This window comes from Raphanus sativus, chromosome 2 (genome assembly GCF_000801105.2).
Source record: "Raphanus sativus cultivar WK10039 chromosome 2, ASM80110v3, whole genome shotgun sequence".
NCBI lineage: Eukaryota > Viridiplantae > Streptophyta > Magnoliopsida > Brassicales > Brassicaceae > Raphanus > Raphanus sativus.
The window spans coordinates 16,305,110-16,325,457 of record NC_079512.1 but is presented as its reverse complement, the minus strand read 5'-3'; the positions used below and the strand labels follow the sequence as shown (position 1 = coordinate 16,325,457).

The window sequence follows — 20,348 nt, the reverse complement described above, 5'->3', positions numbered from 1 at the left end:
TAAATTTAAATTCCGTATATTTATGTACCAAATATGAGTTCGATATTTTTTTTATTTGTTGCCTTATACATAGCCTATAAAATAGGAGTTTATAAGCGGCTGTAGAAGGTGGTTTCGTTTTTTTTTAAAAGAAGGTGGTTACTTACGTTTAATGGCTTTTTTCTACAATATCTATGGCTTGTTCCACAACATCTATATACAACAGAAACACATATTAATGAATAATCACAAAAATGTAATACAAACACGTCTTTAAGAACTTACCAATCAGAAAAAAATTGTTTAGAATTCCATTCAATATAGTTTAAAGCTGCAGTAAATCCATAAACATACCATATTACTGAATTTATATGGAGTAATGGAGGTGAACTTCATAAACCCCATTTTATAACGTGAGTGGTAGGTTAGTATCCACCAGCTGCTGCACTTAGTGGAAATAATTCTCTGTTTTTCCAATCACCCACATGGAAGTCCCTGCCCAAACTAAGCAAGTAGTTTTTTTGCATGATGCATGATTTTTTGATCCTTTGCAATGATGAAAAACAGAGTTAATAAGTCAATAATGGTAAGGTACAAAAACGCCATAAATATTGTATATTACATACGTAAAGCAGCTCAAAATCGTTTACCTTCTTGTCAGAGAAAATGAGTTCCAATGTCTCACCAAATTGTTCACTGAATTGTTATCTGGTGTGAACAACTTTCACTGCGATCCACCATTCAGTTTTGTAAAGCTTGATATCGGACATGTATATGATAACTTTGGTGTAGCATTTTTTGTTTGCTTAAGTTGTGTGCTTTAGTTTAGATTGAATGTGTCGCTTAGATAGTATATTATAGCAAATAAATAGGTTTAAAGAGGATACATGGATATTAAAGATTTTCGTTTAAAGATATTTATAAAGATATGCCTTGCGAACCGAGTTTTGGTATAATTAGGAGTATATTCTCTTTGGATTCGTTATGAAAAATTGAAATGATATTTTGAAACTGAAAAAAAAGAGAATATATCTGCTAAGATATTATTTACTTTTTTGGTATATGCAAATATGCTCTTTTAGTTTGTTATAAATGTGATTTGGGATATGGATATTCTAAAACGGTTACACAATTTTTTTTTAGTAGCCAAAATTTAAAATATTGTTAATCATATTTGGTTAATATTGTTAGGGAGAAAAATCAGCAATTTTCATTTTAAAATCAGTAATATATATATATATATATATATATTTAGAAATATGCTATGAACTGTAGTACACAATTATCATCTTTGATTACTATTAATGTTCATCAACGGTTTTCAATTTCTTATGAATTTATTGAATTTTTTAAATAGAATTACCTCGGAACCGTAATAAAACTTTAGAGTTACGGGTTGGATTATAAATGTCACTGTATTTGATAGTATAGATTAAAATGTATATATGAATGCGTGAAATTTAATGGACATAAAAATCTACGTGAAGAAATAATATGTCTGTGAAAAATAATTAGATGATCGTCAAAAGCACTGAACTTGTTCGATTGGGAAAAACATGTATTAATAGTTATTTTTTTGAAGATTTTACATATATATCAAGAACGATTAATGAGAAATAATTGATTAAATATAAATGGCAGTGTCATGTAATTATTGCATTTAAACAAAGGCAACGATTTTCTCAAAAAATAAAAGCAGCGATTTTTAGTAAAAGAATAAAAATATTAAATAAAAACAATAGCCTAAAATTAACTCAGTGGCACATGATGGTAAATACTTGTGAAACAGGAGGTCACCTCAAAAAAGGGTCTTCTGTTTTAATAGTATTGATAAAGGCTCCCATGCGCTTCTCCCTCTTGAAAATCAATAGAATATTTTTGTATTTCATCTAAATGTAGAATTTTCATCATTTTCTTAAATTGAAAAATAAGTCTACCAAAAAAAAAGTGTATTCTTTTCCAAAAAGTGGAACAAAGAAAGAAAAAAGTTTCGAAATTTCCTCTCAAGTTGCCAAGTAAGCCTCCCTAGAAATTGGGATATGTCATTATTGGCACCAAAAGAGAGCCTTCTTTACAGAAAGATGATTCAATCGCTCAAATGATGCAGTAGGAAGCTGTTTTTAGCAAGAAAAATGAGCTACAACCAACAACCAACGGAAAAAAAATTCATATACGAAATTATGTTTTTAATGATACTTCATCAGAGATTTTGAATTACGTTAATCTATAGCCCGACTATAGGGAGCTTGAGAGAAAATCTACATTTTAGAATAAACTGGAGTCCGGTTTACGATTTCAATGGTGAGGGTAATTTAAAAATGGATCTGTAATGGTTTATGATTAACTATGTTGAGGTTTAACAATACGCTAAGATGAAAGTCAGCTACCATTTTCAAAGACAGATTCGAGTTTTTTACTTTTAGAACATTGAGATCAACTTGTCTATCACAATGAACAGGGAAAAATATTGTTGAAGATGAACTATATTCCTCAGACAAGGCTCAAAGTAAACTAAACTCGACCCACTTGGAGTCTTGGACAAAAGGCGGTCAGAGGTTACGCCGACTAGAGAAAAAAATGAAAGTAATCGACTATAAAAGGAGATGGCTGAGGACAATGAGAGATATTCACAAACACGTGCTTTACATCATAAGAGCTAGGGGTTTCATAGTTCACCTTTTTATTGCCGAGTTGATCATATTTTCATAGAAATTCAGTGTTTTCACTTTTACTCGGTCTTTGATCAATGAACGTCTTTTATATAACTCATCATGTACGTGTGAGATTCAAATTAAACAATACACAGATCAGAAAACTTTTGCATAAGTAAAATAATCCAATTTCATGCCACAAAGTTAATTTGTAGGATTCATTCAAAGTTTGAACCTACCTTTCTCTACATCAAAATTATGGAGAAGCATTAACCTGGTTTATTTTAGGAAGAAAATGTAAACTTTTAAGGAGAAATTTTCTTGGACATGCTTGAGAATATATATTGTAAGAAATGCATTATGGTTTTGGTTAAGAAAATTGGAAGAAGTGAAGCCTTTAAGCCTTTAATACTATAAAATATTATGTATTATTTTTAAATTTTGATATTTGGATCTAGGATTTAATGATTGGTATTTATGATTTAGTATTTAGAAGGTGTGGGTTGAGATTGGAGAGTCAGGTTTATAGTTTAAGGAAATTAGTTAATATTCATATTTTTATAAATTTTTTAAATTATAGTATATTATATATCATATTTTAATTTGTTTATATTTAGGTTTGTCTTATACTATATATTATGTTTTAATTATGCGATAGATCATTATTTGATCTTGTCTTCTTGTATAATTTGACACTACAAAAAGTTGCTATTCATAGCACATTGTTATAGCACGTTTTACCGAACTGTTGTCGTTGGTGAGAGAATTTGTTTTTAGTATATGTTAGCATTATATAATGCTATGATAGAGTTTTGCTAAGCGGGAAGCTAAAAACAGCTTTTAGACGAAATACTTAGTAAAAAGTAGCTAATCTTTTCTGTTTTCCCTCTCTCTCTTCCACATTCCCTCTCTTCTCTCTCATTTTCCCCCATTTCTCGACAAAACCCTAAGAGAAATCAATATTCTCCATCTCCTTCTCTCTCGTTCTCTCTCTATTACCATCTCCACCTCGATTCTCCATCTCTGGTTCTCCATCTCCGCCTCGATTCTCCATCACTCTCCTTCATCCCCGCTTCTCCCAACTCCGATTCAACTCCTGTGCTACATCTCTTAGGTATAGGAAGTCACGATTTCTACATCTCTGTCGGTGTTAAGCTAAAATCGAAGTTTTTTAAAAAAAATCTTGGTTGCTTTGATATGTTGGTTGCTTTGATGCTCTGAATATTTTTGCTCTGAATATTTTTGCTTTGGTTGGTATCGTTTCATGCTCTGAATATTTTTGCTAAATCATTACATGCTCTGACTCTTATGTGTTATGTTATAAGTTCGTTTCGTTACAAAAGGTTTCAACTTAGGTTCGAACACAACATTATGGACAAAGCTGGGTACATCTAAACAGGTAATGAGCTTAAGCGTATATCTCATGTTTCTTTTGGTGATTACTGACTTAACTTGGCTAATTTTGTTTTTCTTTTTATTGTTAATGGCAGAGTTGATCCTGGATATAAGAGAGGGGCTTCAAAATTTGTCCGGGATGTGACTTCAGCAATGGGAGGGGTTGATGTTATTCTATGTCCGTGTATTGACTGCCGTAACATAGTTCGACATTCAGCAAGTGTGGTAGTTGATCATCTTGTTACTAGGGGTATGGAGGAGGGTTATAGAAGCGGGCTGATTGGTATCTACATGGAGAGTTAAACGCAGAGGTTGCTGATGAAAGCTAAGGAAGTGAGTGGAAGGATGAGATCTATGGGTTGTTCAGAGCTGCTGAGTGTTTTGATGAAGAGTTAGCTGGTATGGGGAATATATCTGATATGGCAGAGGGAGAGGACAAGAAAGAAGATGAGTTCTTGGCAAAGCTAGCTGACGCTGAAACACCATTGTATCTGAGCTGTTCAAGCCATAGCAAGTTATCTGCAATTGTTTCGTTGTTCAGATTGAAGACTCAGAATGGGTGGTCTGACAAGAGCTTCAATGATTTGCTAGAGACCTTGCCAGACATGTTACCTGAAGAAAATGTCTTGCACACATCACTCTATGACGTGAAGAAGTTCTTGAAATCATTTGACATGGGCTACGAGAAGATCCATGCCTGTGTCAATGACTGCTGCCTATTCAGAAAGAGGTTCAAGAAGCTCGATAAGTGTCCTAAATGCAAGGCTTCAAGGTGGAAGACTAATGTCCACACGGGTGAGACGAAGAAAGGCGTCCCACAGAAAGTTCTCTGTTACTTCCCTGTAATACCAAGGCTGAAGAGAATGTTCCGGTCTGAAGAAATGGCCAACGATTTGAGGTGGCACTTACCAACAAAAACAGTGATGGAAAGCTGTGTCATCCTGTAGATTCTGTGACATGGGATCATATGAATGCCAAATACCCTACGTTTGCAGATGAAGCAAGGAACCTGAGGCTGGGACTTTCAACAGATGGATTCAATCCATTCAACATGAAGAACTTGATGTATAGTTGCTGGCCTGTTCTGCTATTTAACTACAACTTACCTCCAGACCTGTGTATGAAGAAGGAGAACATCATGCTTTCTTTGCTGATTCCTGGTCCACATCAGCCTGGTAATAGCATAGATGTGTATTTAGAACCCTTAATCGACGATTTTAACACTCTGTGGAGCATTGGAGAGGTAACATACGACGCTCTAACTCGATCAGCTTTTACACTAAGGGGATGCTGCTTTGGACAATCAGCGACTTTCCAGCTTATGGGAATCTAGCAGGCTGTAAAGTAAAGGGGAAAATAGGATGTCCGTTATGTGGAAAAAATACAGAGAGCATGTGGTTGAAGTTCAGCAGAAAGCATGTGTATATGGGTCATAGAAAGGGTCTGCCACCAACTCACAGTTTTAGAGGAAAGAAGAAATGGTTTGATGGAAAAGTAGAACAAGGGAGAAGGGGAAGAATACTTACTGGGCGTGATATTTCTCAGCATCTGAGAAATTTTCACAATGATTTTGGAAATTTCAAACGGTCTGCCAGTAAGAGAAAAATGATGCAAGGTTCAACTGATTTAGGGTCTGATATTGAGGGTATGTCGAGTGAATATCAGATGAAGAGGAAGAAGTACTAGTAGATGAGGATGAGTTATCTAGATGGAAGAAGAGGTCAATATTCTTCAAGCTACCTTATTGGGAGGTTAGATTATTATTTCATTTACTTATTTTTTTTTCTCATCACTATTATTTCTTAACTAAATATGATGTTTTGTTTCTCATGTGTAGGAACTTCCGGTGAGGCACTTAGATGTAATGCATGTGGAGAGAAATGTTGCTGCAAGCTTAGTTTCAACGTTGTTGCACTGTGGGAAATCTAAGGATGGTCTTGACGCTCGTAAGGATCTGGAGGAGCTTGGTATTAGGCCGGATTTGCACCCTAGAGTTCAAGGAAAAAGAACCTATCTCCCTCCAGCACCGTGGTCTTTGTCCAAGCAAGAAAAGAAGATATTTTGCAGGCGTTTATTTGACTTCAAAGGGCCAGATGGATATTGTTCTAACATATCAAGAGGTGTCTTGTTGGATGACTGTAAAGTCTCTGGTCTGAAATCACATGACTACCATGTGTTGATGCAACAACTTCTGCCGATTGCACTTAAAGGGTTGCTGCCAAAAGGACTGAGGCTTGCAATTTTTAGATTATGCTCTTTCTTCAATCTGTTGTGTCAGAGAGTGATTGACATGGAGAAGCTTCTGGTTATGGAAGCTGAGATTGTTGAGACTCTGTGCTTGTTTGAAAGATATTTTCCTCCAAGTTTGTTTGATATCATGCTTCATTTGACTGTCCATCTAGGAAGAGAAGCTCGGCTTGGTGGACCAGTCCACTTTAGATGGATGTACCCGTTTGAAAGGTAGATATATATGATTTTTTTTTATTCTGTTACACTAAAAATCAAAACTGACATTTGCTATTTGATTCAGGTAGAAAGTCCTAAAAGACTTTGTTAGAAATCCTGCAAGACCAGAGGGCTGCATAACTGAGTGCTACCTTGCGGAGGAATGTATCCAGTTTTGTAGTGAGTTCCTGAAGAAAACAACAAATGTTCAAGAGAAACAGGATAGAAACACAGAGTATGAGAACAATTCTGTCTTAGAGGGTCGTCCAACAACCTCTGCTACTTCAGTAACTCTCACTGAAACGGAAAAGAGAATTGCTCATCTTGCTATCATCCAAAACATGGATCTGGTCGAACCTTATGTAGAGTAAGTAGAAATTAATCTTTCATTACATAGTTTTTATTTACAATCAACTAATTTTTCTAATTTATTTCTATTTTGATCTGCTACTAGTGAGCATCTACAATATTTACAAGACACAGATGGAAGGTGTCAGCGAGATGCATCAACGTTATGGAGTATGCATACTAAGAATTTTGCTTCCTGGCTAAAAGAGAAGGTGATGAATTACATTATACAATTCTCCTCTTATACACTGCCTACTGTATTGGTAAATGACTTGTGATTTCTTTAACAGGTGCCTCTTGATTCTACAGAACATGACGACACACTTAAGTGGATAGCTTATGGTCCACGTTGTTCAGCGAGATCATATACAGGATTCATTGTTAATGGGCAGAGGTTTCACACAATGTCAGTTGATAGGAAAAGTCAAAATAGTGGAGGACCAAGAACAGGAAGACGAACGTGTGGAGGAGCAACAACAGGAAGAGGAGCCTCAACCAGAGCAATATAATGGCGACGAGCCTGAAGGAGAGATAGAACATACTCAGGAGGCTGAAGGTGGAACCTCCCGTAAGAAAAAGCGTGGTCCAACAATGATGAGAGACCTAGCCAAAAATCCAAATACCAGAGTTCATGTCGATTTCACTTTTATGGGAGAAGCTTATGGTCCTGGTTCAGTCAAGCTATCTTCATATTTGGGTCTGTTGGTAAGGAGCACGTGCCTTATACAGTTGAAAATTGGAAAAAAATTACTGAAGAAATGAAGACAGTCCTTTGGAAATCAGTCCAGGTGACAGTTTCTAAACAATCAGCATGTATATTTATGAACAGACATCAAGTTATTGATTATTGGTTGGCTAACTACGTGTGCAGGCAAGGTTTGAAGTTGATGAGGACCACCAAAGGGTTGCAGTTCTTAAGCAGATGGGAGCCTTGTGGAGATCATCCAAGTCACGTCTAGTTACCCAAATCAATGAAGCTGAAAATAACCAACAAAGGATGAATCTCAGACCTAAGAATGTTCATCCAATTGAGTGGCGCAAATTTGTGAAGCTAAAAACAAGCCAAGAATTCAAGGTATACATTATTATTCACGTTCTTAGATGAATAATATCGTTATTACTAACTAGATTAATAAGATCATTATTACAAAATGATAGGTTCTGAGTGATAGCTACAAAGAGAGGAGAAGCAAACAGATTCCTCACACTTGTAGTAGAAAGGGAATGGTTAGACTAGCAGAAGAGATGGTAACCATATTTATCTCAGATTTTGGTTTCCTTTTTTATCTGTAGACGAGGCTGTTGACATATAATTTTGCAAACAGAAAAATAGTTCTGAAGACAAATCTGAAGTGTCGAGACTAAAAGTCTGGGTGAGGTCACGTACAAGAAAAGATGGAACTCCCATCAACACAAATGCTGCTGAGAAATTGTAAGTTTATAACATAATATGTTCCTCCTATTAAGACAATCTTATAACTTTTTCTGTTAATTGTAATGTGGTCTACAGAAAAAGGCAGCTGATATTGTTAAGGGTGGTAGTCAGAGTGGAAAAATCTGGATGAAAATACACTCATCCAGGTCTTAAGACCTGATAATCCTGGTTGTATGAGAGCAATGGGGAGGAATATTAGTAAGACGAAATTAGCTTGCTTCAATGTCAACCAGAAGTCAATTTCAGAAATGCAACAGACACAAATTGATCTCATGCAAAAGGTTACTGAGCTACAGTCTGAACTTGCGAGAGTTAAAAATCAGGTTAGTTACATCTCCAAGAATACATAAAGATATGTGCTTATCACATAATAATAAGCTCTGTGTTGGGTTTATGTTACAGAGAGATGACAATGAAGTGAGTGAAAACTCGGCTGCAAGAGTAAGTAATTTATATGAGATCAATGGCATTTTTTTTCTACTTTACAGTACTCTTAAACTTTTACAACTGAACATTTAATAGAGTGTGAACAAGATACCACATAAGAAGTGTCTTCTCATTGACTGGGCTGATGAAGATGGAAACGTTGCTGAGGGTCGTATCATTTCTTCTGACCCTGAAGACATAGTGAATGACAGTCGATTAGGTCCTAATGATGTTAAAGTCTTTGTTGATGAAGCTACTGAACCTGAAGCATTCCTCTGGAGACCTGCGAGTAACATGTGCACAATTAAGGAAGCTGTTGGTCATATTATTGCATGGCCGAAGAAAAAATGCGTGGAACTAGGTCTGGGGATTGGACATGAAGACATTGTACCACTGGTAAATGTTTTTCATTCTTGCAGTTACATAGTTAATAAGGTCATTATTTCGCCTATGATAACTTCTTTTTCTGAATGTGTTTGATAGGGCTCAAGAGCAAATTCTCTCAACAAATGCAAACTTCTGGATTTTTCTGATGATAGTGTAGTTGTTGGTGAAGGACGTTGGCAGACAAAAGAACCAAAAGCACTGGTTAATGGACTTCCTCTAGGACCTAAAGCAGTTAAAATATTCTTGGATGTTGTACATGAGCATGGAACATATTTATGGAGGCCTACGATGGATCATTCATACCTTGAGGACTGCTTACATTGTTTTCTATCATGGCCTGCTAGCAAAGTTGTCTTTGAAAATCCACCAGAAGCAACAAGAGGACAATCTCCTACGGGTATGAAAGTTACATCTGGTGGTTCTAAGTCGCCTACTGATACAAGTGGGAGAAAATGTGCAACATCAAGAGCAACAACATCAATTCATACTGAGGAGTCTCCTGCAACTGATCAGGTAATTTTTAACTTATATATTCAATCATCAGGTCATCTTAATATTTGTGTTCTGAATTGTGTGCATGGATATTGTAAAGTGTCAGCTTAAGCATGGATCTCAGACAATGAAATAGAATCAGAAATGCAAATTGATGGACATTGGTGAGAGGAAACAAGTTGTTGCTGAAGGTCGTATCCATTCAACAGACCCAACTCAAATGGTCCACTTTGTGCGGTTGGGTCCGAAAGCAGCTAAAGTGTGGGTAGATGCAGTGCTCGTAGATGATGCAGAAGTTTGAAGGAAATCTGATGAAATAGAGTGTTTGAAAGATGCACACGGTTCATCAATTGCATGGCCAATTGATAAATTGGTCATATTTTAAGCTGCTGTAAGTATTATGTTTTGTTTGTTTAAACCTGCATATGTAATTACATAACTGATCAGAGTTTTCATTGTTGCAGAAGCTGAGGGAATGAAGAACTTAGGTCCAGAATTAGCTAGTGTTTAAGCTACGCTAATGAACTTGATGTATGATATTATTGCTTATGCATGACTTTGGTTTGTGTTTTAGAACTGCATCAGTAACACTTATGTGTAATGACTTATGTATGTGAAACTTATTTTATGAAATGTTACTTTGTTTTGAAGTTTATGCTTTTTTTTATTACAAATTTTCGAAAATGCAAATTCATAGCTTCTACACAAAATAACAATAGCTAAAAAAACAGTTATGCTTGTAAATCATAGCATTAATAATTTCATATAATGTAAATTATCATAATATATTTCTAAGCTACTAAAACCTTTAGTATAGCACTTAACCACAGCAATTACCAAAATAAGCTACTGCTATTATAGAAGTCGATACCATGGCACGCAATACGTATCATAATCAATTTGTAAAAAAAATAACCGTGCCGTAGATTCATTAATAACATCAGCTAATTAATGCTATCGTAAATGAACATTTCGTAGCATCAAAGAAAAACGTTATTGTAGAGGGGGTACCTATGATGGCTGCCGTATACACAGCAGTCGTGAATGAGCTATCAAAACGCTAACATAGCATATAACCCGCGCTAACAATGAGCATTTTTCTTGTAGTGTGATATGAGATAATTTTGTTTCACTCCTTGCCATACTTCCAAACGTCAACATCATTGATTCATTCTCTTTATCACTGGCTACTTGGCAAAATAAAGGATAATCAGAACAAAGGATAATAGATGTTAATTTCTTTATGTTTGAATGAATATTTTATTTTAATTCACAATATGGTTAGTAAGAAAATAAGCCCAAAATAGGGCTATCAGATGCGCAAATAATGATGCGCATGAATGCAAAAAAAGGCTCACGTCTGTTATCTTCTAATAGCCAATAAAAATTAATGATGTTGTACTTGTATTTAAGCACATGCAAACGAGAATCCAAACTTACATAGTCTTTAATCAGTGCCGGTTATGACCTAGAGATAGTAAAATTAGGGCTTTGAATGCCAAAATGCATAAAAAATTTAAGGGCATCAATATATTAAATATTGCTTATAGTGCAGTGATTGTGCATGGTAGCACTGTGTTGGGATAAAAGTTCTCACTTCGTTTCTACAGGGCATCAATTTTTTTTATTTTTCTTTAGAAAATAAATTTTATTGGACCGGGCCTGTATATGATAAATATAATGATAATTCAAATTGCATGTTAAACATAATGATAAGATGTATAAGCAAACGAGAATGTGAAACACTACAGTTGTTGTGGCTAGGTGGGTTTATGCATACCTACTCCAACCATTATCTATTTAAAATGATAAAAATACAAAATCATGGATGTGGAAAAAAAATTTTGAAATGTAGAACAGTAGAGTGAAACCTCTACAAAATACATATTCATAATGGTGAATTTACTAGTATGAAAACGGTAAAATATAGGTTGCATAGCAAAATATTACAAGTCCAAAAAGGGTTATTGATGTGTGAGTAGGTAAATATGAAACTTGTTGAATCATAGTTTAAAGTTTAGGGTTTATGTATACCTACTCCAACCATAATCTATTTAATTTTGTCAGTACAAAATGATAAAAATACAGAATTATGGATGTGGATGTGGAAAAAGAGTTTGAAATGTAGAACAATAGAGTAAAACCTCTACAAAATAATGATTCATAATGGTGAATTAAATGTATGAAAAACGGTAAAATATGGGTTAAATAGTAAAATATTACAGGTCCAAAAAGGGTTATTGATGTGGGAGTAGGTAAATATTAAATCTGTTGAATCATGAAACTATATATTTAATAACATATACAATTTAGCATGTAAGAACTATGCAAATAATATTTAACACCTAGCCTCGATTACGAGTCGATTAATTGTTCTAGGCGCTAGGTTCCTATTGACCGCCCAGCTACTGCATCTACCGTAATACAACAGATCAGACCCTTCCAAAACATCGACACTAGCGAACTAAAACAGAGGATGTATTTTACTTGGAAGCAGACAAAAAACTGGTAACAACAAGTTTATTGAAATATAAGAGTTGTATTTTGTTAATCTAAGTGATGTATTTTACAAAGCTAAGTGGGAGGACAAAAAGAATGGGTATTAAGACATATACGACGAAACATATGATATAATGGAATGATACTTCATCCGAGCAGTAATGGAAAATGGGTTTCTCATCCACATGGATTGAATGGATCATGCAATGAATCACAACTGTCAAATATAAAATCCTCATGAATGGTCAATCTAGGAAAAATATGCGCTAGCCCCTCGGTATCCGCCATCTTTTTCTGATCTTTTTTTTATAAGGTCGAACCCGTGAATGTGAAGAAGTTATGAAAGTGATGAAAATATATGGAAAGGCTTTAGATCAATGTATGAGCTTTCACAAATTTTCGTTACTTTTTGGTAAACTAATCTCTACGAATGTATGTCAGATAAACCCTAAAGAATACTCTTGGGATCCAAAATAAAAGTGGAATGAGATTTTATCAGGGAAATTCGCATAAAAAATCTTTAAGGTGGCAGCCACTTACACTTTAAACCCTGAGAGTATTTCACAAGCACTTTAAACATTCAAGTTGGCAAATTTAGCATGTTAAACCTCTAATCTGGCTTACTTGTACATCAAGTCAAATTCGTAACCGGTACTGTTCAAAAGTGATGACGTCTCGGTTTTTTTTTAATTTTTTTAATAATAAATAAATAGAAAAAAACAGGAAAATAGAAAAAATCATAAACAATTCATAAAAATTCAAAACAAAATTCAAAAATCAAAAAAATTACAAAAAAAATCACAACAATAATTATTTTATTTTATTAATAAAATAAAAAAATATAATAATAAAAAACTTGGAAAATCATACAAATCCCAAAAAATCAAAAACTTCATAAAAATCATAATAAAATAAAAATAAATTTAAATAAAATAAATATAAATTCAAGATAATGATTTTTATTTTATTAGAATCTACGAGAATCAGTAAAATCAATTACAAAAAATCACAAAATAATTATTTTATTTTATTAATAAAATAAATATATAAAAATAATAAAAACTTGAAAGAAATCATAAAAATCCACAAAAATAAGAATTCATAAAAATCAAAATAAAATCAAAACTTAAATTTTTTTAAAAAAATAGATAAAATAAATAGAAATTCAAGAATAAACTATATTTTGATGTTTATGGGTCGGGGTTTTCTGAATCAGAAAAAAATCATTATCTTCAAATGATTCTCGTAAACCAAATCAAAGCAAACAAATTAAATGATACACGAGTTTTACGAGCTTAGGACACATACTAAGTCGATATTCTAAACCGTAAACCATGAGTTAACCACCTTGCTGAACCAGATTATACTACAAGAAAACATGGCGTTAACGACCAATGTTAACGAACAGATTCGTGGTCGTAATTTTGGAACCACTTTACGACCAACTTACGACTAAAGCACAATTGGTCGTAAATTGGTCGTAAAGTTGCAACTAATACATGTAGTCGTAAATTAGTCATTCATCAAAGACTAATTTACTACCAATGGTGGCATTGGTAGTAAATTGGTTGCTTATTAATGACTAATTTACGACCAATAGTACATTATACTCTAAACATGAAACCCTAAACCCCAAACCCCAAACCTCAAATATCATATCCCAAATATCATAAGTTTTATACACTTTCATACCCAAAATACAAAGTTTTATTTTTTAAACAAAATTTCATATATAATTGAGCAAATATGATGATAAGTTATATATAATTTGAAATGCAATATCAAGAGTTTAATAATAGTAAAACACAAATGTTCTAATATAATGAAATTTGATCACTCGTCATCAGAAACATCATCCACTTCATCATTTTCTTCAAATTCATCTTTGTTGGCTTCGAATGTTGTATCTTCTGGAAGTTCTTCATATCCCGGATTATGTTTAATAATAGTAAAATAAATATGTTCTAACACAAATAAGTAAGAAAATGATGAAATGGATGATGGTTCTGATGACGAGTGATCAAGTTTCATTATATTAGAACATTTGAGGTCATGAGGTTTGGGGTTTGGGATTTGGGGTTTGGGTTTCGAGTTTAGGGTATAATGCATTATTGTTCGTAAATTAGTCATTAATGAACAACCAATTTACGACCAATGACACGTGTGGTCGTAAATTAATCGTTCATTAAAGACTAATTTACTACCAATGGTGGCATTTGTAGTAAATTGGTTGTTTATTAATGACTAATTTACGACCAATAGTGCATTATGCCATAAACCTGAAATCCTAAACCCCAAACCTCAAATATCATATCCCAAATATCATAAGTTTTATACACTTTCATATCCAAAATACAAAATTTTATTTTTAAACAAAATTTCATATATAATTGAGCAAACATGATGATAATTTATATATAATTTGAAATGCAATACCAAGAGTTTAATAATAGTAAAACACAAATGTTCTAACATAATGAAACTTGATCACTCGTCATCAGAAACATCATCCACTTCATCATTTTCTTCAAATTCATCTTCGTTAGCTTCGAACGTTGTATCTTCTGGAAGTTTTTCATTTCCTGGATTATGTTTAATAATAGTAAAACACAAATGTTCTAACACAAATAAGTAAGAAAATGATGAAGTGGATGATATTTCTGATGACGAGTGATCAAGTTTCATTATGTTAGAACATTTGAGGTCATGAGGTTTGGGGTTTGGGGTTTGGGGTTTGGGTTTCGAGTTTAGGGTGTAATGCATTATTGGTAGTAAATTAGTCATTAATGAACAACCAATTTACGACCAGTGACACGTGTGGTCGTAAATTGGTCGTTCAATAAAAACTAATTTACTACCAATGGTGGCATTGGTAGTAAATTGGTTGTTTAATAATGACTAATTTACGACCAATAGTGTATTATGCCCTAAACTTGAAACCCTAAACCTCAAAACCCAAACCTAAAATATCATATCCCAAATATCATAAGTTCTATACACTTTCATACCCAAAATACAAAGTTTTATTTAGCAAATATGATGATAAGTTATATATAATTTGAAATGCAATACCAAGAGTTTAATAATAGTAAAACATAATTATGTTAGAACATTTGAGGTCATGAGGTTTGGGGTTTGGGGTTTGGGTTTCGAATTTAGGGTATAATGCACTATTGATCGTAAATTAGTCATTAATAAACAACCAATTTACGACAAATGACACGTGTGGTCGTAAATTGGTCGTTCATTAAAGACTAATTTACTACCAATGATGGCATTGGTAGTAAATTGGTTGTTTATTAATGACTAATTTACGACCAATGGTGCATTATGCCCTAAACTTGAAATTTTAAACCCCAAACCTCAAATATCATATCCCAAATCTCATAAGTTTTATACACTTTCATACTCAAAATACAAAGTTTTATTTTTTAAACAAAATTTCATATATAATTGAGCAAACATTATGATAAGTTATATATAATTTGAAATGCAATACCAAGAGTTTAATAATAGTAAAACACAATTATGTTAGAACATTTGAGGTTATGAGGTTTGGGGTTTGGGTTTCGAGTTTAGGGTATAATGCACTATTGGTCGTAAATTAGTCATTAATAAACAACCAATTTACTACCAATGCCACCATTGGTAGTAAATTAGTCTTTAATGAACGACCAATTTACGACCAAATGCACCTTTAGTCGTAAATTGGTCGTACATTTACGATCATTGTACGACCATTAGTCTTTATTTGGTCGTACATGTACGACCAATTTACGATAAAATTCTATATATACTCATCGCGTAGCCATTTGGTTGCACACTCACATCTCACTTCCCTCTCCCTTACAACCAATCGACTTCTCTCTCTAGGTATTTTTTTTAGTTCTAGGTGGTTAGTTAGGTGGTTAGATTAGGTTTGGAATTAGTTTAGGATGTAATTAGTTTAGGTTTGGAATTAGTTTATGATGAAATTAGATTATTTGTTTTAGATTATTTTTAAATAATTATTTGAATTTTTTATAACCATCCATATTTTTTTCAGATTGATGATATTGTTTGGCTAGCGGTAGAAAGAGACTTAGAAACCGAGGGACGTCATATGGGAGTACCTTTCTCGGTGAGACGTTGGATCCATCAGCTTCTACCTCCCGCTCTTCAAACAATGTCCCCGAGAGGCAAACTCGGTTTTAATTATTTTGTATTTTGAATATTTTAATTTCATGAATGTTATATATTATGTTTTATGGAATTTATCAAATTTGTATTTTTTTAACTTTATGAATTTTAATTATTTAATTATTTTTTATTTTATTTAAATAATTTAGTAATTAAATTTTACTGTGCGTTGTAAATTGGTCTTAAACTAACGACTAAGGTATATATGATCTAGATGTAAGGTAGTCGTTAATTTATGACCACTTTACCTCCACGTCGATGTACTTTAGTCGTAAACTCATGACTAATTTACATCTAATATACGACCACAATTTACGACTAATTTACGACCAAAATTGTACATCTGATTTACGACCAATCCTCGTAGTCGTAAATATACGACTGATTTACGACCAAATCTGTGAGTCGTAAATTTACGACTAATGTACGACCAATTGGTGATTACGACCAGCGTTTAACGACCAATCACAATTGGTCGTAATTTGGTTGTAAATCCCTTTTAACGACCAATTTACTACCAATTCTGTAGTCGTTAAAGTTCTGTTTTCTTGTAGGTTACCATCCTCTTCGATCTTGACTTCTCAATTGACATAACCAGTCGTAGTTTAAGTTAACCAGAATTGATTCTCATCACCAAAGCACTACACGAACAAATTAAAGTCCAAGTATTTGCTTTTGAATAGCTTCTAAAAGATTTGGACCCTTTAATTTGTCTGCTTTGGTTTGGTTCAAGAAAATCATTTGAAGATCATGATTTTTTATGATTCAGAAAATACACAACCCATAAACACCAAAATACACTGTTTTCTCAATTTTTTGTAGAAAAATATAAATTTTTATTATCTTGAATTTATATTTATTTTATTTAAATTTAATTTTTAATTTTATTTTGATTTTATGAATTTTTTGGTTTTTTGAGATTTTTATGATTTTTCAAGGTTTTATTATTATTATATTTTTATTTATTTATTAATAAAATAATTATTGTTGTGATTTATTGTAAATTTTTATGATTTTTGAATTTTTTTGAATTTTTTATGAATTTTTATGATTTTTATGAATTTTTTATATTTTCTGTATTTATTTTATATTTATTTATTATTTAAAAATATTTTTTTAAAAAAAAAACCGACACGTCATCAGTTTTGAACATTACTGGTTACAATTTTGACTTGATGTACAAGTAAGCCAGATTGAAGGTTTAATATGCTAAATTTGCCAGTTTGAGTGTTTAAAGTGCTTGTGAAATACTCTCAAGATTTAAAGTGTAAGTGGCTGCCATCTTAAAGATTTTTTATGCGATTTTCCCGATTTTATTATAGAATTCTCGAAGATATAAATGGATCAAAATGTAAAATGTTTGCATTTATTAAAGAAAAACTTCAAAGCCTCGTCAACGGATGGACAATGCGATGGTTATGGAAAGATGGGAAAGAGGTCGATTTTGCTAGCCCTATCAACATATTTTATGTCTAGTTTTTAGTGCCATTGGAGATCTGCGAGAATACAGCAAGTGCCATATTCCTTTTTTTTGAAAAGACCGAAATCTTTGAAACTCAAAGTATCATACCAATTCTCCAAATCTAAAGATAGGAAGCGTTAAAACAAAAAGTGGTACCGTATATCAACATGTGTTAACCTAGCTAGCCAACAAATTGACATCTACCTTCAATTGCTAGCAAATACATCTTCCGTGTAACAACAACACACATCACGTGTCTCAACCAAACCAAGCTCCAATAGTATTATTACACACCTCATTTCTCGATATAATCCCAACCCACACATCACAACTCTCAGACAATCTTACTATTCCCCATTCAACCAAAAACCATGGATTCCGAGATCGCGGTCGACTGCTCTCCGTTGCTCAAAATTTACAAGAGTGGCCGCATCGAGCGTCTCATGGGCGAAACCACCGTCCCAGCCTCTTTAACCCCACAAAACGGTGTCGTTTCCAAAGACGTCGTTTATTCTCCCGACGACAGTCTCTCCGTCCGCATTTACCTCCCGGAGAAAGCCGCGGAGACCGGTGAGAAACTCCCTCTCCTCGTCTACTTCCACGGCGGAGGATTCATCATCGAAACCGCTTTCTCACCGACTTACCACACTTTCCTCACAGCGGCTGTCTCTGCTTCCGACTGCGTAGCGGTGTCGGTGGATTACCGTCGTGCACCGGAGCATCCCATTCCGACCTCTTTCGATGACTCGTGGACATGTCTCAAATGGGTATTCACCCACATCGCCGGATCTGGCTCGGAGAGTTGGTTGAACAAACACGCCGACTTCAGCAAAGTGTTCCTCGCCGGAGACAGCGCGGGCGCCACCATCGCTCATCACATGGCGATGAGAGCTGCGAGAGAGAAACTCAGTCCCGAGTTAAGCGACACAGGAATCTCCGGGATCATCCTGGTTCATCCTTACTTCTGGTCGAAAACACCAGTCGACGACAAGGAGACGAAAGATGAAACGTTGAGGTCGAAGATCGAGGCGTTCTGGATGATGGCTACTCCAAACAACAAAGCCGGAGTCGATGATCCGTTGATCAACGTGGTTCAGTCAGAGTCGGTGGATATCTCCGGGTTGGGTTGCGGGAAAGTGTTGGTGATGGTGGCTGAGAAAGACGCGTTGGCGAGGCAAGGCTGGGGGTACGCGGCGAAGCTTGAGAAGAGTGGGTGGAAAGGGAAAGTGGAGTTGGTGGAGAGTGAAGGAGAAGACCATGTTTTTCATTTGATGAGACCTGATTGTGTGAAAGCTCTTGAGGCCATGAAGATATTCGCGGGCTTTCTTAAGGGAGAGATGCAGTAGCTGTGCTGCATGTGTGGTCCGTCCGGTGAGATGAAGATATAGTTTGGTCTCTCTCAGTCTCGGTAATGTTTTTTATTGATTTTATCTTATTAGCATGAATAACACGAGAGATTAATAATACCATAAGCACATGACAAGAGCACCAAGTGAGATTACCATTGTATTGTTTTAAACATAGCTTATGTTTTTCTGGGTTATATGACTATTTGTGCTATGCTACAAACTTACAGTCATTTTTTTTTTTTGACGGCAACAAACTTACAGTCATATTGAGAGGAACCTGTGAGTTTGTATATATCTTAACACAAGGTCTATTGTTCCAAACTTTTAATTCATTGAGAATCACATCGTCCGGATTCTGCATCAAGAATTTTGGGATGATATCATCAAAAGGGTTGTATTGAATTTGAAATTTAAAATGATTTTATTTTTAAATAGTTTGTAGATGATTGTAGGAGAATTAAAAATTTGGTGTTGTTTTTGTTAACATTCTAGAATTTCATCTAAAACAATAGGATTTTTATTTTTATTTTTATAACTAAAGAACTCCCTTTAAAAACTCTAAAATATTAGTACTCTAAAATCTTCAACTTGAATTTTGTTCAATAAAAATGGATTTCAAAACGTTTTATAAAATGTCAATTTTAATAACACTGTATTTTAAAATATTTTTAAAAACTCACGTTTGACTAGTCAAACAGTGTATTTGTGATTTATATAGAAATCATTTCAAATTTCTAGTTGAATACACCCCCTAAATATTATTTAAAATAATTGTGGCATAATATTATTTAAATATTATATGAGGTAAGTAATTTTGTATATATTTAAAATTTATAATGATTGGATAAATCAGTGTTGATAATTTTTTTATAGAAAATTTTTGATTGGTTAATAATAAAAATATCGTTAAATTTTGTTAAATTATCCTGATCATATTAATACATGCATTTCATAATTAGGAAAAAGAGATATTACCATATATTAATTATTTTTTTGAATGTGACTATCATATACAAGTTGTAATATATATCTAAAAGATCTATACTATTAAATCTATACTATTAAAAGAGAAAGAGTCTTAAAAAATCTACTTAAACAAAGTTGTTAGACCCTTTTATTTTGTTGACCTTCCTTTATATGTTTATAACAATATGTTGCATCAATAAATTAGACCATACAGTTACCAAGTTTACTCCTTCCTTACGTGTGTTAACCATATAATTAATTAAATATTTCTCTAACATACCTTAGTCAATATCTTATTTATTATACAAAATAATTTTGTTGACTAAAACAGTATT

At 33.6% G+C, this 20,348-nt stretch overlaps 1 protein-coding gene across 1 annotated transcript; it reads left to right on the top strand.

Moving 5' to 3' along the window:
- Window positions 1-17,999: 17,999 nt before the first annotated feature.
- LOC108840160 (probable carboxylesterase 12) lies at window positions 18,000-19,283 on the top strand. Its single transcript, XM_018612988.2, has one exon. The coding sequence runs from the start codon at window positions 18,070-18,072 to the stop codon at window positions 19,042-19,044; it is 975 nt and encodes a 324-aa protein (XP_018468490.2). The 5' UTR covers window positions 18,000-18,069; the 3' UTR covers window positions 19,045-19,283.
- The last annotated feature ends 1,065 nt before the right edge of the window (window positions 19,284-20,348 follow it).

What these genes read in the sequence shown, in the direction of transcription:
- LOC108840160 (XM_018612988.2), top strand. Translation starts at nt 18,070, where the DNA reads ATGGATTCCGAGATCGCGGTCGACTGCTCTCCGTTGCTCAAAATTTAC.